The 21,998-nt window shown below is 30.6% G+C and overlaps 1 protein-coding gene across 3 annotated transcripts in view; it reads right to left on the bottom strand.

Annotated features, from left to right (window-relative positions):
* LOC125068009 (proline-rich extensin-like protein EPR1) overlaps positions 1 to 15,343 on the bottom strand; it is a 49,997-nt gene extending 34,654 nt beyond the window's left edge. Inside the window, exon 1 of one of the 3 annotated variants that reach the window (XM_047676950.1) lies at positions 6,415 to 6,456. In XM_047676950.1, the coding sequence (XP_047532906.1) occupies positions 6,415 to 6,441 (27 nt within the window). In that variant the 5' untranslated portion in view covers positions 6,442 to 6,456. Of the gene's footprint in view, positions 1 to 3,263; positions 3,623 to 6,414; positions 6,457 to 14,983 lie in introns of those variants that run through there. The other 2 variants (XM_047676948.1, XM_047676951.1) reach the window with 2 other exon arrangements.
* Between the last annotated feature and the right edge of the window lie 6,655 nt (positions 15,344 to 21,998).

Consider the following 21,998-nt stretch of genomic DNA (forward strand, 5'->3'; position numbering starts at 1 on the left):
AAAATAATTAGTTTTATAGCAATTATTGCTTCAGGAATTTTCAAAAAACTGAAATACTTTTTAATTATACCTTTTTTTAGTCAGTAGGTGGAACCCATCCAGACGAGTCTTACATTCGGTCAAAAGCTGTCTATTTGCAACTTTTTCAAAAATTAAAAAACATAACTTATAATTACGTATATTTAAATAAAAAAAAAATGTGTGTTTGGTTAATATTTATTTATATTTTTACATTTACTTGAAACTCTATTCTTACTTAATCAATCCTCAGCCATTTCATTATATAAACATCGGAATGAAAGAGTAACCTCAATCTGACATTTTCATTATTAGAATAAAACACGTAGATGGATCTGTCGTGGCCGGTCCGATTGAAATTGAATTCTCCGTTTCAGCAAAGGATTCAATTAAAACGGCGGTGTTACGGGCTACATCTGTTTGCTTACATTGACGAAGGAATATATTTTTCCAATAAAAAAAACATATTCACTTGATTATTAACAAATATTTTAAATCGAATATATATTTCAACTTGAAACTATACGTTCTCTTTCAACAATTTATTTTTATATTACTATAAATAGTATTTTGCGTACGTGTACGCATTTTTACGTCCGTTACGTACGTAAGATTATTTCGCGTTGCGATGTTTGTACCTGGGACTAGGCCTCCCGGGCGCCCAAGGAAGCGATTAGATGACGCTAAAGACCGGGCAATTTGGAGTAATATTAATCGGAAGGCAGGTCCTGGCAATATCCGGTATTAATAAATCCCAGGTAGAAGAAAAAGAGTAGGTATTTATTAATTTACATAATATTTATAATCAGAGGAGAGGCAGGCTTAGATCAATATGACACCAAACTCTTTACTCACCCCGAAATACCGAAACTGAGTATGCCATTAGAACATTTGAAATATTACAATAGCTTTATTACAATTTAAATTAGTTTAATATAATGTCTCTAATATCCGTAACAATCGCAAAGGTTTTATAGTATTACGACATGCAATATTATTAAGCAAATGGACAAAAAGTTAAATGAAAATATACGCAGCTTAGGAAAAGAATATAATGAGAATCTATCATCAAGGTTCAGAGATGGAGAGTAATACTGAACGTCTAGTGCCTCACTGTTCAATGACCTGAATTGCTTTTACTCAATTGCTTCTGTATCTCACAGGCAGCAGTAGATCGATATTCAAACTACTCTATCTTACACATATTAGAATTCAATGTGCATTTATCTATACACAAAAAATTATGAGACATTTTTTTTGTTAGGAACCGAAAAACAACTGAACCAGTATACATAAAATTTATACCAGAAGATGCAGATTGGAGAAGGTTTTAGTATATATGTATAACATAATTTTATAAGTAGTTTCTACTTTAGGCACAATTAGAAACTAATTTAGGCGTGTGAAGATAATAAGAGCGTGTAAAAACGAATATATTCGTATTAATTCACACATCGTTTATCCGATTAAGTTGAATCTTTGTACAGATGTTGTTGGCACTAGTTTAAGATTTCTGGCATAGCATCATCAACGTACAAGAGGTAGCGCGCTAGTCGGTTCGAATAACAGTCTACAAAAAATTGAGAAGGCATTGCATCGCGTGCTGGCGTTAGATAGTTATTAATAAGATTCATTTGTGCTATGCGCTACATACATTTGATTCGCATATGTTAATTTTGTTAAAAATCATAACTTTATTAATCTGATCTGAACTTCAAGGCTTGAATAACTCTTCCTATTGCGATTAGAGAATGCATAACTGAAATAAAAAAAAAACAAATCGTTTTTTTTTATATAATCAATCAATAATACTGTCAATAATATCTGTAATATGTTAGGATACATAAACTAAAAATATGTTGATAATAATTTTAACATGCTTCGTATAAAGACTCGAAGTCTAAAAATAAAGAAAGTGTGCTCTCTTTATCAAACAATGCCTTGTTTACTTATTTACTATACTGACTTTAGTACAGACTAATCTAGATAAAATGTCTCATATCGTAATGCGTATAAGAGACCCAATATGATTATCAAAATAAATTTATAAAATATAAACTAACGAAATATGGCAAATTTTGTTCAAAATCAATTCAAATTATTATTAATATTAATAAAAAATAATAAAAATTATTAATAATATTATTCAATAGAAACTATCGATAAAATGTATTTGTAAATTATTATGCCAGGTATGATTCAAATCGTAATATAAACAAATAATTCATTCCGAATTATTCGAAAATATATTTTTTCCTGAATTTGAATAGATAAGCTAACAATACATTATACTATCGTGACATGTGAATCTGAATTATTTTATGCAAGATCTAGCTCGTGGCTGTTCGTGAAAGTATACATGCAAATATGTCACCGTTTCATAAAATTAAAACGTTGTTTTCATCTTAATAATAATAGACGAAGTTGTGCCGTAATACGTTGCCTTTTAGTATTCTTTTACCATTCAACGTTTTTCCCATTCAAAACCATCGATCATCAGTCGATATAAACTTAACAAACTGTATTTTTATTGAAGTAGGTATATCAAAATCAAAATATTCTTTATTCAAGTATGCTCATAAAAGCTCTTTCGAAACGTCATTATACAGTGTTGAATTAAATGTATACCACAATATACTTATAATATAATAATTAAATATGAATAAAATAATATTTATTGCCTATGAAATGAATGAATAAAATAATATAATAAGTACAATAGTTTCAACATTGCAGACACCTAAGCCTTTAAGGAAGCAGCCTTTGCCTGCTTTCTAAAATTATCTCCTACAAATCGATACATCCTGGTGCACGTCTAGACAGACGTATAGGGATCTACTCTTTATTATTAGTTTACTTTAACGACGCCTTAAGTGTCGAGATCACAGATTCTGTTATCAGTAACACTCCATGTTATCATGATATAAGTATCACTATTTATTATGTAAATGAACTTTTGAAATGGTTTGTTTTAATTGCTTTAAATAAAAGTATTTATTGAGAACATAGTACGAAATTGTTTGACTAATAGTCAAAAATATTAAAAGTTTTATTAAATTATTAAAATAATTATCAACCACATGAAATAGCGAGATATACCCGAAATAACGAACAAAGAATTAATTTTCAATATTTGTAGACGAATAAAATAACTGCATACTTTTATTTATTGAGTAAATTGAAATATTATTCTTGAACTTGACCGGCAGAGTCATATCAAAGTAAACAGAGAGGTCAAGTCTTACCATTGAGCCGTCTGTCAGTAAGGTTGTCTTCTTCGTCCCACCACGGCTGATCGTGCTGCCTACGAGACTGTCGATCGAAGTTTCCATAATACTGAAACTCCATCACCAACACTTGACCATTTAGAACAGTCACACGCGCTCGTCACTACTGGTTCTTTTGCACAAAAAAAATCGAACACCGCGTTACGATTCGCGTTTAATTTATACGATACGTTTTTAATACAACAATATGTCACAAACAAGATAAGCTGACGCGAATGACACTTTAAAGTTGAATCTCGGTTCCAATAGAAGTTGACATTGCCACTGATATATGAATACGAGTCGAATGTTGTGTTCACAGCCGTGTTGTGTGAACGAATGTTATTGCTCCACAGTCCTCAGTCTGAAGTTCCTAAAATGTTTTATCAACGTTGTGTGAACAACTGCCTGCAAACAATATCAGGCGCTTCGACAAAGAAACGAAAAACATTCGTCTTGAAGCGATCTTTTTCTTTTCTTTTATTATTTATTCTACAATTGTTATAAGTGAAATTGTTATGTCTTAATATAATTTCTTTGGTTTGTTCTAGTATATTTATCAGTACGCCAAAAGGCTATATATGAGGAAGTTCTAGGCCGTAAATCTCTGTCATAATAATTACGTAGGTATATGGTGAACAGTTAAGCAAGACTTATAAACCGAATAGTCATAACAATACACTTAAATTGATGGTCTCTAAGAGTAATAACATAAAATACTAGCTGCTGATCCCAGCTTTGTCCGGGTGTAATAAGAATTTTATTTACTTCCCGATTGCAGGTGTAATATAAACCATCCAGGGAAAACGGTTCAACTGTTTGAGAAGAGTTCAGTTATACACACACACATACAGAAAATTTTATATATTTAATAATAATACATTTTGTGATAGGCTCAAGCTTGACTTTGTGTTTAAACGTTTTAGTACATTTATACACAACCTCTTACTTCAACACATTAACGCTAAAAAAAAGACGTACGACGACTATTGATTGATGATTATTATTAGATGTAGGTATATGAATAAGTTCTTCATCGTAACATTGAGATATTTAATAAACACGTCAGTGACGCAATTTGAAATTTGATCAAAATTTATTCTCTATTTCCTGTATTTATTTTAGATATTCACACTTTTCATATTGATATATAATTCAATCGCAGTAAAATATTGAATAGTTGTCGTTCAATAATAAACGTCACTAGCGTTACTACACTTCCTTGTTTTTAAGGCAGGTATGTAGGGTTTTAGCTTTTATTATTATAATAAAATTTCATAGTTACGAGTTGTCTTATAGTAAAAAAATGTAAGTTAATTAAATGAAAAAATATTTATTTTTCTATTTGTTCCCTATCCCGACCCTATTGTATTTATATACGATAAAATAATTTGACATGTTTTTTAGCCTGTTGCTTGTCTGAGACTAACTAAACATGGCAATGTCTTAGGACAAATTACTACAGAGCAATGTCAATGCCTAAGTATGAGATTTTTGCTAAGTAAACCAATCAATATAACGGGTCATTAAAGAGTTTCAATCACCTTAACGGTGACAGTGAACCAGCCAACCAGTTAAATCACTTCGAATGGGTTTTGACGTTAGGCAGGCAGCCTGCTGTATAAAAGTCTGTCAAAATCAAATTCTTACTGTTCTGAAATCGTAATCCGAATGCCCCAAATTAACGGTATGAGAACATGCAATGCATGAAATAATTATGCTTGTCTATTTTAATATTGTATTATGTATATTATATCAGCAACTTATATAAGAGAAAACAAGGAAGTTAAAAAGATAATCTTGATAAAATAACACATATCTATACTTTCATGTGAGTGCATCAATTTATTTATCTTATATTATGATTGAATGTTCTACTCCTACCTTCACTTTTATAACTAGTTATTACGCATTTGTGATATTTGTTCTAGAGAGAGGGTATCTGAAGATATTTTAAACAAAATAATATCATTATTCAAGGACAATGCTTTATGTTATGGATTTCTTTTTTCAGTCTGAGCGATATTACAAATACAAATTAACATACTTCGTAGATATTGTAATAAGCTAATGATAAAATAGGAGTAAAATATACCTGTATAATTACGCGTTGTGAAATTATAAGATAAAATTTAAGAAGTTTAAAAATAACCTAACCGCTTTCAAAAATAGGACAGAGAAATGTTTGTTTTTTTGCGAATAAAGCCAATAATATTATAGCTAATATATATTATAACTTGGTTATAAACAGGCCCTGATTAAGAGAAACCATCAGGTCCTCCACTAAGAAAAAAGCATGTGAATTCCACCGTGTAGACAACAACTGTAATATAGTATAGTAGAATAGAAATAAAATTCTCATTTTTTACTCTTACTAAGTACATAATTTAAAAAGTTAAATAAAAATATTTGGAAAGTAAGTTTATGCCTATAATCCTTTGACCTTAGGCTTGCAGACCCCGAAATCTAGCCGTAGTTATAAGCAGATATATATCGATTATATCCTGTATATATCAGAAATGTCATGCAGCGCCGTAACCGTAAACGAAACCGATATTTTTTACTATATATTTATTTTTACGAGTAAAATTATCTAAATACAATTAGCTATTTTAAAGCTATTAGTTTTTTTTTCTGTAATTATGCTATATAAATAATAAAACTAAATAATAGCCTACAAAAAAGACATAATCATAATTTGTAATTTCTTCTTTTACAGTTCCTAAATTATCTAATGTCCATAACCGAATCTATCCGAAACAATCGGATAATCCGAAATAATTTCGTTTTCGTAACCGTATCTTAAACCGGTAAAACATTATTCATATACCTATTCGTATCCATATCCAGATCCGAAATTACATATCCATAACCTTATATAACCTCTATTACAACAAAAGTTACCGAAATATTTTTAATTTTAAACAGACGTATAATAATTAGGAATGTTTTTATTTTTTTTTAAATAATCAATATAGATAATTTTTCATAATTGAATTGCATTATAAGATTTAACTATTGTTAATAAATAAAAATAAAAACTTCTTAATATCACCGTCAATCTAATCTACGAACGAGAATCTCTAAGATCATGTAAACATTTATAAAATAAACAATAATAGGTACTCACGCCGGTATTACTAAACCACCCGTACATATTGTCGTTTATGATATTTATTTAATAACAATAATTACTCATAATACAAAAACTATTGTCAAATATAAGCGGAGCAGGCGCGGTCGCGTGAATGTTTCCGAAACACTGACTGTTAATTTTCATTTGTACATTGAAGCACACTTAATGTTAAGCCTTCGTCAAACAGAGCGATGCGCCTGATAAAAAATTTTTACACATGTTGCTGTGGACGCTAATACTTACTTCTTTTTAATAAGTCATGTATTAACATTTTTTGTTATCGTATCTACTATATTTACGTCGACTACATGATGGACTTATTTTAAATACCGTGATATCTTACTATGAAATTAATCCAATCATTTATAAAATTATTATGGCTAAAAAAGGTATTATATTTAAGAGTGAATTAGAGAAATCTCTGTAAAGATTTATATAATTTATTTCTTTATATCCACATTTACTAAATACATATATGTCATAAAATATAATTATTTAATTACATGCAATATTTTAAGTACTTAGTAATTAACTATCTACCTACCAATCCAAATATATTTTTTATGGTTTAAATTGGCATTATATCAATTTTAACAAGGTTATCAACGAAGGTATAAGAAATAATCGCGTCATAATAAATCATTAGAACGAGGACAAATGACTATGTATGTTAATTAGAAGTAATAAAGAATATACATTATAAACTGGGTTGGATTATTATTATTTTTTCTGTCAAGGTACTTAACTAAGAAATATAACAATAACCTCCTTAATTTCGAAAACATGATAAGCGAAATTTACAATAGAAAGATTGCTATATTTGCAAGTGTCTTACATCGGCAAGATGGCGATAAGTCATTATATGCGTCAATCATATTAAGCTAGTCTGCAAACACAAGCTCATAGCTCATCACACACACGTATATTAGAATAAATAATGTGACGTGAGAAAAATAGGTATATAAATAGGTACATATATTTCATGTCTCCTTAGTATTTGTAGAGTTTAAAAGAAATCATATTTGTAATATTATTGCTTTCGTGCGTCTTGTAAAGTTCTATTTTCAAATAAATTCAAATTATATTAAAAAAAGAATAAACAAAAGAAAATATTTACGGCCTAAACAAAACTTAAATTCGAATAAAATTTAAAGTAACACTTTAGCAAAGTACTATGAAAATACTCTTTTTCTACGTTTATTTATTGTCACAAGTTTGCTTTGGAATCTGGTCTTCTGTGAAGAACCGTAACTTTGGAGTTACCATTGGCTAAACAAAGACGGACAAAATAAATAATGGCGGGAAACTCAAGACATTAAAAATGAGTACTTTTTATTTCTTAAGCCAAGATGAGTCAATGGTGAATATGTGAATTTTAATCGACAATTGCGGGTCCTAACCCGGGCCAGAACCACTGATTATCATGTGCTAAATTTGTGTTTACAATTCATCTAGTATTTTATTTATGACATATATTGGATCTGAATCAGCTACATGTATATCCATAATGTGGAATAAGATCCAAACTTTCTCCCCAAAGGAGAGGAGGCTTTAGTCTATCAGGCTAGCAGGTTAACATTTACAGGTTGCTACAACTACATGACTTATTACTAGTTAACATACCTTTAAATAATAACACTGCGGTTTTTTTATATTCTTGTATTTTTTAACCGCGCATAGATGAATTGAAGAATATAGCTCGTTTCTTACACAACATGTGCAACCATAGGATCTAAGATGTAAGTCCTTTTAGTAACACGTACACTGGAATACGACAATACAAAGTATTGTTTGACAGTATAATGATTTATGATTAGATGGCATGCATAGGGTTCTCAAAGCTCTACTGTTGGTAGAAAAGAATTTTATTACGAAAAATCTATACTAATATTATATATGACCAAATAGCTCTGTATGACTGACTGTCTGTTACTCTTTTACAGCCAAACCACAGAAACCGAATTCGATGAAATCAGTATGGAGCAAGCTGGAACCCCAAGGAAAGACGTAGGCTCTTTGTGCCTTACACCTGACGACCAACCACTTCAACTCAAGCGAAGTCACAGGCGAAACGAGTGTGTTAATAAAATTAAAAAAACGATGCTAATACAATGTTACAAGCAAAACGCTGGGTGACCGTGAACAAATCGATACTATCCGTTATTTTCGATTAGCAGTTCCATGGTGGCACCAATGAAGCACAGACGGCGCGCCATATCTGCGAGTACGATGTGTAAGTACCACAAATCAACGCAGAGACGGGTTTTGGTATGATCGCTGACAGCGATCTTGTAATGTTGATTTCAACAATGAACCCCGAAGTCGCCCGAAAACGAGAACAGCCAATTGATAGCTATAATGGAAGCAAATTAATCTCTACGTTGAAATTAACGGCAGCCTTCGACGTAAATGACAAAAACATACTGCTTCATAATAAATAGATAAATAAGTTCGGAAAGTAGGTGATGAAACAATTGATGTTTGCCTTGAATAGCCACACATATAAGGAAAATCCAACTCAGATTGTCATTTTTGAAAGAAAGTGATTCGTGTATGACAATCGGAACGCCAATCGCATTATTTGGAAACAATGAGAGGCGACCAAAAGAATATTGAGTCAATAAGTAGCTGTTTGTGACTGTGACCTATGCCTGCATTGTCCATAATAGCTTCTTGAGACTAATTCCTGCAGAGGCGGTCTTTGAAGAATTGTAAATGTAATGGATAAAAATTTGTCAACTGATCTGATCCACTTCTTCATAACACCGTACAACGGACAAACTCTAAACTATAGGAAACGAGTAAAAAGTAAAAATAAATAGAATGAGGTTCTGAAAAATGCCTCTAAAGAGTTCGTCGATACCCGTCGCCATGATTTCTATAGCAGTCATCACTAAAAAAGAAAAGCTTCGACAAAAATAGCCCTTCGACTCATTTTTTTTAAAAAAATAATTACGTGTTGCATTAATGTAATAAAAAAATGGAAATATTATCGGTCTTTATGTATTTAATCCAACGTCCATTTAGTTATAAAGACAGGTCGTATTTTAATTAAACATAGACAAATATTTAACCAACCTAATCAATTTAGGCAAGTTATTCAACCATAAAACAAAAATAAAACTATTCTTTATTTTGTATTTAATAGACGAAATAATTGATGTCTACTAAAAATGCGTAAATACTGGTGAAAATACGTACATGTGTACGGATTAGCCGTCTATGAATCTTAATATATACATGTGAACTGATCCAAATAGTATAAATACACTTATTGATTACATCAAAAAGGAAATAGAAGTGTATTATTGAAATGTAGCCCGTCATATCAATACCAACCACAAATACCTAATCTATGTATAAAACGCATTTCATATCGAAGTAGATTAATTAAAGTAAAGCACACGTTACTAGTATTTGCTTTTGATGAATATCCTCTCTGACTTGCCACGTAGGATAGTTTTAGATTGATTTTTATACAATCAATTATAATGAATTTAATTTTTATAATCAAATTTATTAAAAACATGTTTTAGGCCTATGTAGTCATGTAACTTTATTATAATATATGCTTATAACAATACTAGTTGTCGCCCGCAGCTTCGCTAGCATTATGAGGGTCGCTCGTCAGGTGTTAGGCATAAAAATGTAGCCGAAGTACTTCCTTGGGATGGTGGGCTGCGATCTTTCACGGCCTCTTACTTACTGTGACTCTTGTAACAGACAGGGTTACTTTCGTATTTGTAACATTAGTATAGATATAATCGTTGTAAGCATTGGTAAAAGACTTTAACTATACATGGGGAAAGTTTATAGCTAGTATAATAGAAATTATTTTTGTCGCACAGCCGCTTATCAAGACGATAAAACAACATTATAGTATCGGAACATAAGCGTTTATTACTAGAATTTTAAACAAAAATGTTCATTTAGAACAATATTTGTTAAGTGCATGCGGGAGGCATTGCTACGGTATAATTGCATTTCTAACAAAGCCTCGTCTCTTCCTAGTAGGATATGATAAGAGGGTAAGTACATACGAGTATACAATTATCACGTTTTATTGTATCGTCATACATAGGTATGTCACAACCGTTAGCTTAGACTGACAGACAACGGATGTCATATGGTACATGGTATACGTATATAAGTATAAACATATACTTTTGAATTATACGAATTAAGTATATAAAATAAAATTATGAATAAGTTGTATATAATTAATCTTTATAAAAACATATTTTAACGAGGCTACAGAAAATGTGGATGTATTGCCTATATTTTAAATATCTTATGTTTGTTTTTAAATTGTGTATGTATGTATATTTTAATGGCATGAAAATTTTTCCATTAGTCAATATATATGAAAAAATTTTGCTAATTTCATAAATTATAAAAATAAATAAATTATAGGTTGGCACAGTAAGATATATTAACCATTGTGAGTTTATAATATTACTTGGAATATCTTATAATAATTAAAAAGTAATTATTATAATAAATAAAGTCCGAATATGAACTCCGAGTGCCTGTTTCGTGGCAATTCATAGACTGTTTAATCGCTTTAGAAACATACTACTTAAATAATTTACTTTTTCTACTATTGCCAAACAAGAGAGAAACCCATTCGTGCCTCTTTATTAAATATTGAAATAAAACAATAGCTTTTATAAATACATTATCTACTCATGTTTTATGGCTGCGACGATATAAAACTGTTTGTCAACTTAAATATTGTTATCGTGATAACATAACAATGGAAAATTCAGCTTTAAGTACATAAGAAATACGAATACAAAAGTCATGGTTCGATATTAAACTCTAAACAAATATTATACTTATATATTATTAATATTATAATGAGTAACCAAATTGTTTTAGCAAGTATGTTTATCTAACACTCGAAAATTAATTTATTCAAAGGCAATTAAAATTAAATGATATGTACTATGTATGAGTCAGATATAATCTTTCCGAAATTTAAAACCACTTGTAAAAAACTTTTTAAAAGTTTTATTACTAAATCTAAATCATAAAAAAAATAATAATCAAGAAGGTTCTTGTAAATAGTTTTTACAACATTCTACCGAGAAACCAACAGGAAAGGAAAAAAATTGTAGTCACTCTTTTTCATCAATCACATAAATAATTTAATAGTAGGAAACTGGTAACAGGCCGATTACGCTCAGGAAGGCCGAGTCCTTACTTCTTTGGAGGATATTTATATTTCCATCGTTTTAACCAACACGATGAAAAGAGAAATCACAAATCGCAGTCGAAACTGGCATCATTGAACTAATTAAGTTATCGATTGTGCGAGGCAATCTCTGTGGTCCTTGTCGTTCAAAATTCAATTATTTTTAATTTTTCATAGAAATTTGTCAAAAAAATATTTTGGGACGGTTTTTTGACCAACGTTACTTTTTTAAATTTAACAGATGCTACAAAAAGATGAGGTTACATTCAGTGGAAAATCGAAGGAAATGTGATGTCAGATTGTGAAGAGAAGGATATAAAGAATTATGGTGTTTATGAAATTCATTACGGTCTACAGTTGTTTCGAGATAATACTCCAAAACTCAGTTCCCTTTTTTTATTGAACATAGTTTGGCTGACTGGGTAATGGACCACATTGTGAAAAGTTGTCACTGTCTATAGACATTGGCAATGTGCATGGCACATACGTCACCAACCTTAGGAACTAAAATGTAATGTTCCTTTGGCATACACTCTTCACTGGAACCAAACAATACTAAATATTGCTATTTGGCGGCGGTTTTGCCGGTAAAATATATGGTGAGAAGGTGATATTTGGATCAAAAATAAATAAAAAAGGAAACGAACAATAAGGTATTGTGTACGAGAAAGCACCATTTATAGAATAGAAATCTCTAGATCTGTGCTAAATAGGAGTGTTACTCAGAAATAAATTTTAGGTATTTATATTTCTTTATTATTATAATCATCATCTTTCCATTATATGGTTCTTGTGATATTGTATTGTATTGTTATACTTTATCACTTTTGAAAGTGGACAGAAAACAAACTAATTATGACGATATAAGCAGTGAACACAACTACATATTGAGATTAAAATAAATAATTTTATTTTAAATGCTAATAAAATAAATGCTTACCTTACATTATTTGATCAAGTAACATCAAACTAAGAATAAATAATAATGGTTTTATTGTAACCGATACTACAGTAACGTTACAAGTAATTAAATTATTTTCGATCTACGAACAAGAGATATCCGGGTTATTTATAATATTCGAATTCAAGACTCCTTTTGCGACGATTTTAACACAGTAGGAATACTTACAGGATCAATTATATTAACAATATAATTAATTATTTTATTAGAACCAGTGACAATCATATTGGATAAACACGAGAAGTAAAAATAAACTTATAACATCAATATCCAACTCCGCATAGTCAAAAAATCCTTTTTGGAGTAAGATATAACTTTCTACATGTATATAAAATCCACAGACAAATTTTGACTTTGCTAATTAATAAATATATAAAAGTAACAGCCTGTAAATATCCCACTGCTGGGCTGAGGCCTTTTAAGGAGGAGGTTGGAAGCCTATTCCACCACCCTGCTCCAATGCGGTTTCCTCGCGATGTTTTCCTTTGCCGCCATGCACGAAATGAATTATATATACAAATTAAGCACATGAAAACAGTGCTTGCCTGATTTTGAACCCGTGATCATCGGTTAAGATGTACGCGATATATCCAATGGCCGTCTCGGCCCTGGGCTTATTTATATCGTATATTACAAAAATGAATATATACGGTATATAACAATTATAAAATTTATTAGTGGAAAAATGTAACGACTGTAGTTCGACGCAGCATTTGCAGCGATAGACAGATTCGTTCGGGCGCCTATGCACGCTCGTAACTAGTTCAATATTCTGTTTTACGATGATTTATCTTTTATATAAGTATGGGCAACATACTTATATAAAAGATAATTTTAAGATGTTTCGTGTTTATAGAACCTACATTCCAAACTATTGTATAAATAAGTATAATGATAATCGCCGATTTGAATAAATTTATTTTGATTTTGATCAGGGCGTTAATTCTACTAACAAATGGTCCCTTTATTACATTCGAATAAAAACGTAATCGTTACTCATTAGCCGTTTTCCTATTCAACAGACACAACGAAAATTCGCGGTTTGGTCGAAGCCGAGGCTTATTTATGGGAGGAATAGTCGAAGCTGGATCAAAATAATCGGGAACGTATCGTAGCCGATTTAAATGAGTAGAATTGGCCCTCAGTTAAGATTAAGCCGTGGCTTATTTATGTAAGGAATAGTCGGAGCTAGATCGGAATAGAGTAGAGAACGTATCGTAGCCGATATAAATGAGTACCGGAGTATGAGACGGGTTTCAGGGAACCAACTCGGTTCCCTGAAACCCGTCTTAACTTAGTAAAACTGTAACTGTTTTTGTATAACGTGATAAACTAATGTTTGTAATCGGTATTCAAGAAGATTTTGGGCGAAACACTAAACAATTTTTAAAACATTTGCATAATATTTTTGTAAAGTAATTATATAATGTATTATACTAATTATAATTATACTTCATAAACCTTAACAGTTTATGAAGTATAGGGCATGGCATGGCATGATGTTGATTGCTCAATTTATTTATACTTTCTTACTTTTTACAAAAATACAATGAACACCTACTTTCATTGGAACGGTAAGATCTTTAAGCCACTATTTACACTACAAATTAACCGCCAGCCACCGGACGTCCTATTTTAGATCGTTGTTGAGATAGTAAAAAATTAAGGGATTGAAATTTGCTTTTTGCTGTTTTATTTCTTGTGATACAAATCAAAATAAGGTCTATTATGAAACTTGATAAAGGTTACACTGGGGACTTCCCCAATATCGAAAAGTCAGCATTCTCTGTTTATAATTAGGCTAGTCAAGTACGCGAGTATACACAAAGCCCTGCAACCACTAAGTATGCTTGACATTCCTTATCTTTATGGGGGCAGCCATTTACGAAGCTAACGTATTTTGTTAAAGTTATATGTATTTAGCCTTAAATCTTACTCACGTTCTTAGTCGCTCTTTATATCTTTAACGATTGTACCTCGAAGAAGATTGACGATATATGCCTATTATATTTTCTTACAACTTTTGGACAACTAAGGTAAATTGCGTCATATAGTCTCCGTTCAATTCATTTTTAACATAAAAAGTAATAATCGCATAATCATTTTGTATGTGTGAAATGACTTTGCTTAGTGAAAAGAAAGCGTTAAATTAACAGAAGATTGCGAGTTCATATCGGGACTAGCATCTCTGAGGTGTTCTGTGCTTTTAATGATAATTTATAGATCTATTTTGAAGTAATGATGATGGAAATCATAGTCAGGAAACTTATTATGTTGGATTATACTTTGCCATTAATCTTCACTTTGACCACATAGTGGAAACACTCACGAGTTTCTGCCGTCCTTAATAATATTAAAGGAACGAGAATTCGTAGAATTTTGTAATAAAATATATAAATTCTTACCGTCATAATCCTTTCCGGTGCCAAGAATATAAGCGCTCCTTAGTAGATGCCCCATAATTTCAATTAATTTTCAATGCTGATATTGTGCAAAACGGATGTGTACAATACGTTACCATATATAACTTGATAAGTTTTATTACATAGATGTTGCGAAAATTTATAAGATACGCTAAAGTTACTAGTTACTATTACAGTTTACTATGAAAAATAAGAAAAATTGATGATTATGAAGATAATTTTTACAAAACTACCGCACTAGTCGGCTCATGCGGTAATCGGCTACATCTCTGCTGCGAATAGAAATAATAACACGATTCTCTGATAGAAAGCCTCGAATGTACTTGTATCGTTACCCGTATACAAATGATGCGAACTGAGCGCTAACCGAAATTATAGGTTGCGTTACTCATGATAACAACGAAAACCTTTGAGTGGAAACTTTTATTAAATTTGTCGTTTTTTCCTATTCTTTTGATATTTAATTACGTAAGTCATTTTTAGGAATATTAGATATTTATTATATTTTAAATAAATAAATTTGATTGGAATTATTCAATTATTTAATCCTACCACTATTCTTTTCAGTTATTTTAACATAGAAAAGGTCGTTGTCAGCTAATAGCATGCGTTCGTTTTTGAAAAATAGTTAGGTTTTTTTTATATATTTTTATACTAACAGCTTAAAAAAGTAATATACGTGATTTTAAAAGAAAAGGGTTTCAATTTTACATTTGTTTAGATTGGAGTTTCGTATTTTCAGTCTCGATAAAACAAAATAAAAGTTGCTTTGACTCAGTGTAGCATTAAAATAGTAATATTTTTTTAGTATACGAAATTGACTCTATGCAATTTATATTTCAGGCAAGGTTAAGAAACAATAAAACTGTCTCTGTTATCAATTTGTGACGTGTGAACACACACAGTGTCACAGTTACATTCTACGCAGTATCACAATTCAGATTTTCCTTGTATTAAGTATAAAATATACTCTATATCTTTAAAATCGGCTAAAATATTTTAATGTCCCTAAATATTTAAAAAAGTCCATAAATTATTTCATAGTTTTATTGTCCATTTTTAAAATGTAATATCAAGTAAGCTACTCGATGCATGTTTCAGTTCTAGAGTTCATTAAAGTAAACAATAAAAAAATGGAGACGCGTAAGCAAATATAAATTGCAATTCCGTTAAAAATCAGTTTGTTCTTGACGCATCTCTCCAACTAAGATAATTTACTACTTATTTATATATATATATATATATATATATATATATATATATATATATATATATATATATATATATATATATAGCTTATTTACTTATTGTATTAGCAATACCTATACCCGTTACCGGTTATATACACGCACCAAACAAATATTATTTGTAACGTAAATAATTATTACGCAACACCCAAGTCGAATTACTAACAAACATGGTATAAATATACCAATTATTATGAATATTATTAAATTTCAGGTCCATTTAGACCACACGCAAAAAAACAGTTAATAAGTGGAAAATGAGCCGTGACATTGAGTTGAGAACAAACCTTGAAAATTATTATTAATTGCCTTTAAGAATTTTATCGATTATATTTATGCGAATCTAAGCTATTAAGAGTCAGATATTATATTTCTAATATAATAATGATGAAATATATAATGTATAACCTAAATCTCATTTTTCTATACTTAAGCTGAGGTCTATAAACTCTAAAAGTTACTACTCCTAACTTTCATGCTTTTAAATTGTACAAAAGTAACACCTATAAGAATCGTCCTGTATTACAACATACACTTATACTTAATTTTATTTAAATACTTATTTATTTACAAAACTTGATATAAACATTATTGTTTTTTTCAAGAAATTTAAGTACCTACATTTTAAAGAATACACATTTTGCAGTACTTCTGTAATCAACATTTATTTTAGCAATCAAAATGAAATTTGTAATTTTCCCCAAGTTAATAGCGCGTTAAATTGTGAGAACCGCATCTTGCCAGGCATGGCCTTGGCAGTTTTACTCAAATTAAGGTCAATATAGAGGAAAGATGTAGGAGGGCGTATTTTTTATTTTCTATAGATATAGCAAAAACAAATGATTCGGGCAAAAATTTCCGGGTTTCTGTAAAGGTTTATAACAATAAAATCTGCTTAAATCTTATTGTTAATAGACATTGAATTAGTTTTAGCTAAAACGACAGATTTACATACAAATATTTTATTATAACAATAACAATGTAATCCAGATCGAATCTTGTTGTGCGCACGAGGCACGTGATTGTAAGACTGTCGCCATTCTAACTCCAGGCAAGTACAGAGAGTTTTCTCTGCAAGAACAATTACTGAAGAACCTTCAACAGTTTTAAATTTTATTAGATTCGTAACTCGGGATACAGCCATATACACTAGTACTTACAGGGCCAACGAGACATTAGAAATAATAAAAACTGTGTTTTAATATTTTCTGTATTTATAGAAATAAAAATAATGTTTTTATTTAAAGGAAACATAATCATATCAGTTTAGTGAATAGGTTTTTTAAATGTTCAAACAAAATGGGACTCGACCTGTTGTCATTCTAGAAAATAATTCTAGAAAGGTCCTTATAAGGTTTGGCAGATTTCGTCTTCCCATCTTCATAACTGGTGCGCTCTTCTGTTATTATCGTCAACCATTTACGATCGTGTCCCATTTTTTATGTTGTATCTTAGTAGGTGTCCACGTCCACTAGGGTACAACGAGGGTGAATCTAAAACAGAAAGTCATTTTTTATATCCAAAATACTTTTAGTTCAGTTACCATTTGGAATAGAAGATGAAACTTTTTAAAGAAAATTTAATTTTTCATACATAAATGAAGCTTTTTTTAAAAAAACGACTCACAATTTTAGTATGAAAATTTCTAAGAACTGATTTTACCTATTTTAACTCCCAGTGGCAGGCAAAAGTTGCAAATAGTAGATATAATTTTTATATACTATGTTAATTATAATATTTATTTATTTATTAAGGCAAACACAACAGGTTACAATCACATTGAGAATATTTCTTAAACATTATTAGTATCGAACAGATTATAACCCTAAGGGTGCATGCACAACATGACGGGATTGCCAATTATTACAGTTAACAAATTCCAATACAGGGGATAACTATGTATTAGTACTAAACAATAACAACAGTAGGTATATCAAGAACTATATATAAATATATAAATATAAATAAATATACTATTATGTTTTTTTTAGAGTTAATAATTTTCAAGACCAATTCGTTTTTAACCAAGAATTAATAAACATGATTATCATAAATATTTTTTTTACCTTTTATCAATAATATTTACATTGTCTAGTGCCTATATTTTTTTACCAAACCTCAGTTATTCTAAAATATAAGCAATATCCATGTCTCAGTATAAAAATGTTGTGCAATGGCGAGATGTATGCTCCACATGATTTTTGAATATTAATTAGTAAATAGAAAAGTTCCATTGATAAACAACTTATTATTTCCACGTGCGCATTCAATTATTCGCTATTTATATTTAAATGCTATTTGCAAATGTATTAGGTATCTAATATATGCACATTGAAGTGCAAATAGTGTCTCCTCGAACGCAGTCCTTGCATGCTATTAAAGATAAGAAAGATTATTTTGAGTGTTCCCATAATTGGGATGGACGACATTATTATATTTAATAAAAAGGCTAATTGAATCTAAAACACATAGTTAGTTATCACGTTATCGTCACTCTGCAACAGTGGGAAAATGTATTTCATTATCATGTCCGTATAGACGTTATAAAGTTTCACAGACTATAAAATAGTACTGTTATTAGGGGGAAATTCATGGCCTGACCGAGGTAAAAGTTATGAAATACGTTCCGAAAATAATACAATATTCTTATACAGGATTAATACAGCTGGGCAGTAGAATCAAGAAAAATGTTCTTGAGGAGAAGGGTTGGGGTTTATGCTGCAACGCTTCCTAGTTGCAGGTTGTTGAATAATCATCTAGCAGGGTTTCCCTTTTGTCTTTTTCTAAATATGTTTTTATCATTGAAAAATACATTTATGCATCCACTATGCCAGAGTAGGTACGTACTAAAACCAGCGGAACCACGCTCAGTCCAGCTCTGCCTTCCTTTGAAAGAGTTGTTTCGATTTACACTGACGAGCTAATACCAGAAGTAATACTAGAAGGCTAACTCAAATCAAGCCTCGAGGTGCAAACAATGTTCTAGCGATGTTTCCTTTCCGATCTTCCAAACAATATTTTTAAGTGATCTTGTCGATCATCATCGGCAAGGCTCTCTCCAAAACGCAGCGCAGTGTTTTTTTCCACCAAAAATACTTATCTAAAAAATACAATATTGAATTAAAACGATATTTTATAAATGTGATTTCAGAATTAATTATCAGAATATTCAAGTATTACAAAGAGGTCTTAATTTCGAAATTTAGCCCTAGCATGCTTTAAGTGAAATAGTTTCAGTTATAGTAGCAATACAATATTGAAATATAAAACAACAAATTGAGTGCTATATTAATCAAGTTTTACTGACTCTTTTCGGGTCACTGAAAGTAATGGTGTTTTGTATTCTTGTCGCCATAGATACAACCTCGCTGCCCTATAGTTATCGCATCTCGCTCGCATGTACCTAATAAAGTTCAAGGCTCTAAATTTACTTAACGAATAAAAAATATATCAACGGCCCAGATAATATTTTCATAAAACACGTCATGAAATGAATCTAAATATACTTACTTCGTTGTAGTTTTGTTTGCCTCTTTTATTCGTATAACAATTATAACTTAAAAAGTAAAGAAGGTTCTTAAATATATATTTTTTTATGTAGGACCAACTCTTTACCAATATGACTCTAGTATGTAGCTTCTTTTTATTATGGATAGTAGAACTCTTTGCAAGTTCGGCTGGTTAGGCTTGCAGTTTCTACAACTATTAAATGACTAAAAATGAAAAAAAATATATAAAGATATTTACATATCCTGGAACCGTAAGATTTACCATTCCATCCACTCATCAGTAATTCCGCCATGGAAAAAACCTTTGTTTTGATTTGAAATCTAAGTAAGTACAGATGTAGTGAATAATCCTTTCCTATCGGCAAAACTCGGAACAACGATAACACCCGAATGGTGCCGATGTGTCTATGAATTACTGTATTATTAAATTACGTGTAGGTATCAAATAAATCGCATACTTTATTTATCAATGTCAAACTGCCCGTTTGACGTATATTACAATGAGATGTTAAAACCACCACGATTCTATAATATAAAGAATTCGTTAGGTAAACAAAAATATAACTAGTTACCGAGGACGTTTTATTTCAATAAAACGCACTGATAAAAACCAAATTCCGGTTGAGATGATCTAATGATTCTATAAGGATTGGAACCCCAAAAGTCTAACTATAAGTCAAAACTACAGTAGGATTTTGCAGATCTTTTTATAACAATAAATTTTTGTAATTAATTAAAAATACTATGACATAACAAAAAAGACACCTCAACATAAAACAAAAAATACCAGCAGAGAAATTAGTATAAATAAATATGATTTGTTAATGTGGATCGAATAAAATCAATGTTTATTATTTACAAAAATGACAGACAAGAGTAAAATGTAAAAAGTATATCAAAATATAGGTGGCCTGCATTAGTACACGAGTCCATGAAGTTTATCACAAAATCTAACATAAATATCAACAAAATATTTCTGTGGTATTAACTACTCTATATAGATACTTCCTCTTGCAATGCGACCGTTCCCTACGTTGTCTCGATGGGTACTGAGTGCGAGTGAAGTAGTAAGACAAAAACGAACATTTCCGAGAAAATACGAAAGGAAAGGATTATTCACTACATCTATATATGTCACTGTTATAGTCTTAAAAGAGATATAACATTTTAGATACCACGGTTGGAGGAATTAATCAAGAATTAACCATTCCCATATATTTCTAAACATTTATATTAGTAATTAATTGTACGGGGAAGGGTGCCACCTGATGTTAAATGATCACCACCACGCATAGACATCGGCGCTGTAAGAAATATTACTTACATCGTCAATGCACCGCCAACCTTGGTAACTAAGATGTTATATGTCGTGTATTTACAGTGGCTCACTCTTCAAACCGGTACACAACAATACTAAATATTGCTGTTTCCCGGTAGAATACCTGATAAGTGGGTAGTAGGTACCTACTCAGACGGGCTTGCACAACATAGTACCATGTAGAATTTCTTCACATTTACAAATTGTACAGTCAGTATTATGTATCAAGTAACAGAGTAACAAATACATAGAAACCTCTCAAGTAGTCAATAACACTCAAACTGCCACTGCTAGTAGGTAGGGTCAGATGCGAATACGTAAACGAAAACTTGAATTCAAATACGGCCAAGCACCTGCACTGTCTTGCCATGTGTGATGTTCATATTTTCTTGAGATTTGCACTTGAGAAATATGTTCTCAGGAAACCTGCATGTGTCATATATGTGTATCATGTACTAATATTTAATGTGTTTTTCTTGTCTTCAAGCTATTTCAAGAATAATAATCTGTTAATAATAAATCTGATAATAATTTACAATGTAAAATAATCAAGACCTATCTACACTTATATTATAAATGCGAAAGTAACTCTCTCTGTCTTCACTTTTAAATCGCTCAACCGATTTAGATGAAATTTGGTAAGGAGATAGATGGAGTCCAGAGGAAGGACATATGCTTTTTTTTTATTTACCCTTCTATGGGGTGAAATTGAAGACAGTTTGTGTGTTATAGGTAAAGTTTTATAAATTTCGTGCAGGTAAAACCACAGGTTCAGCTAGTTTAAAATAAAATCGTAATGTTCAGTATTCACTTTTCAAAATGAAGTATAATTTTATGTTCTTGTGACTAAATGTCAACAGCTGGAACGCCTACTGATGGAGAAGTTGCGGGATCGGTATTAACCTGCTTGAATTTTAACATTC

The sequence above is a fragment of the Vanessa atalanta genome, chromosome 13 (assembly GCF_905147765.1).
Source record: "Vanessa atalanta chromosome 13, ilVanAtal1.2, whole genome shotgun sequence".
Taxonomy (NCBI): domain Eukaryota; kingdom Metazoa; phylum Arthropoda; class Insecta; order Lepidoptera; family Nymphalidae; genus Vanessa; species Vanessa atalanta.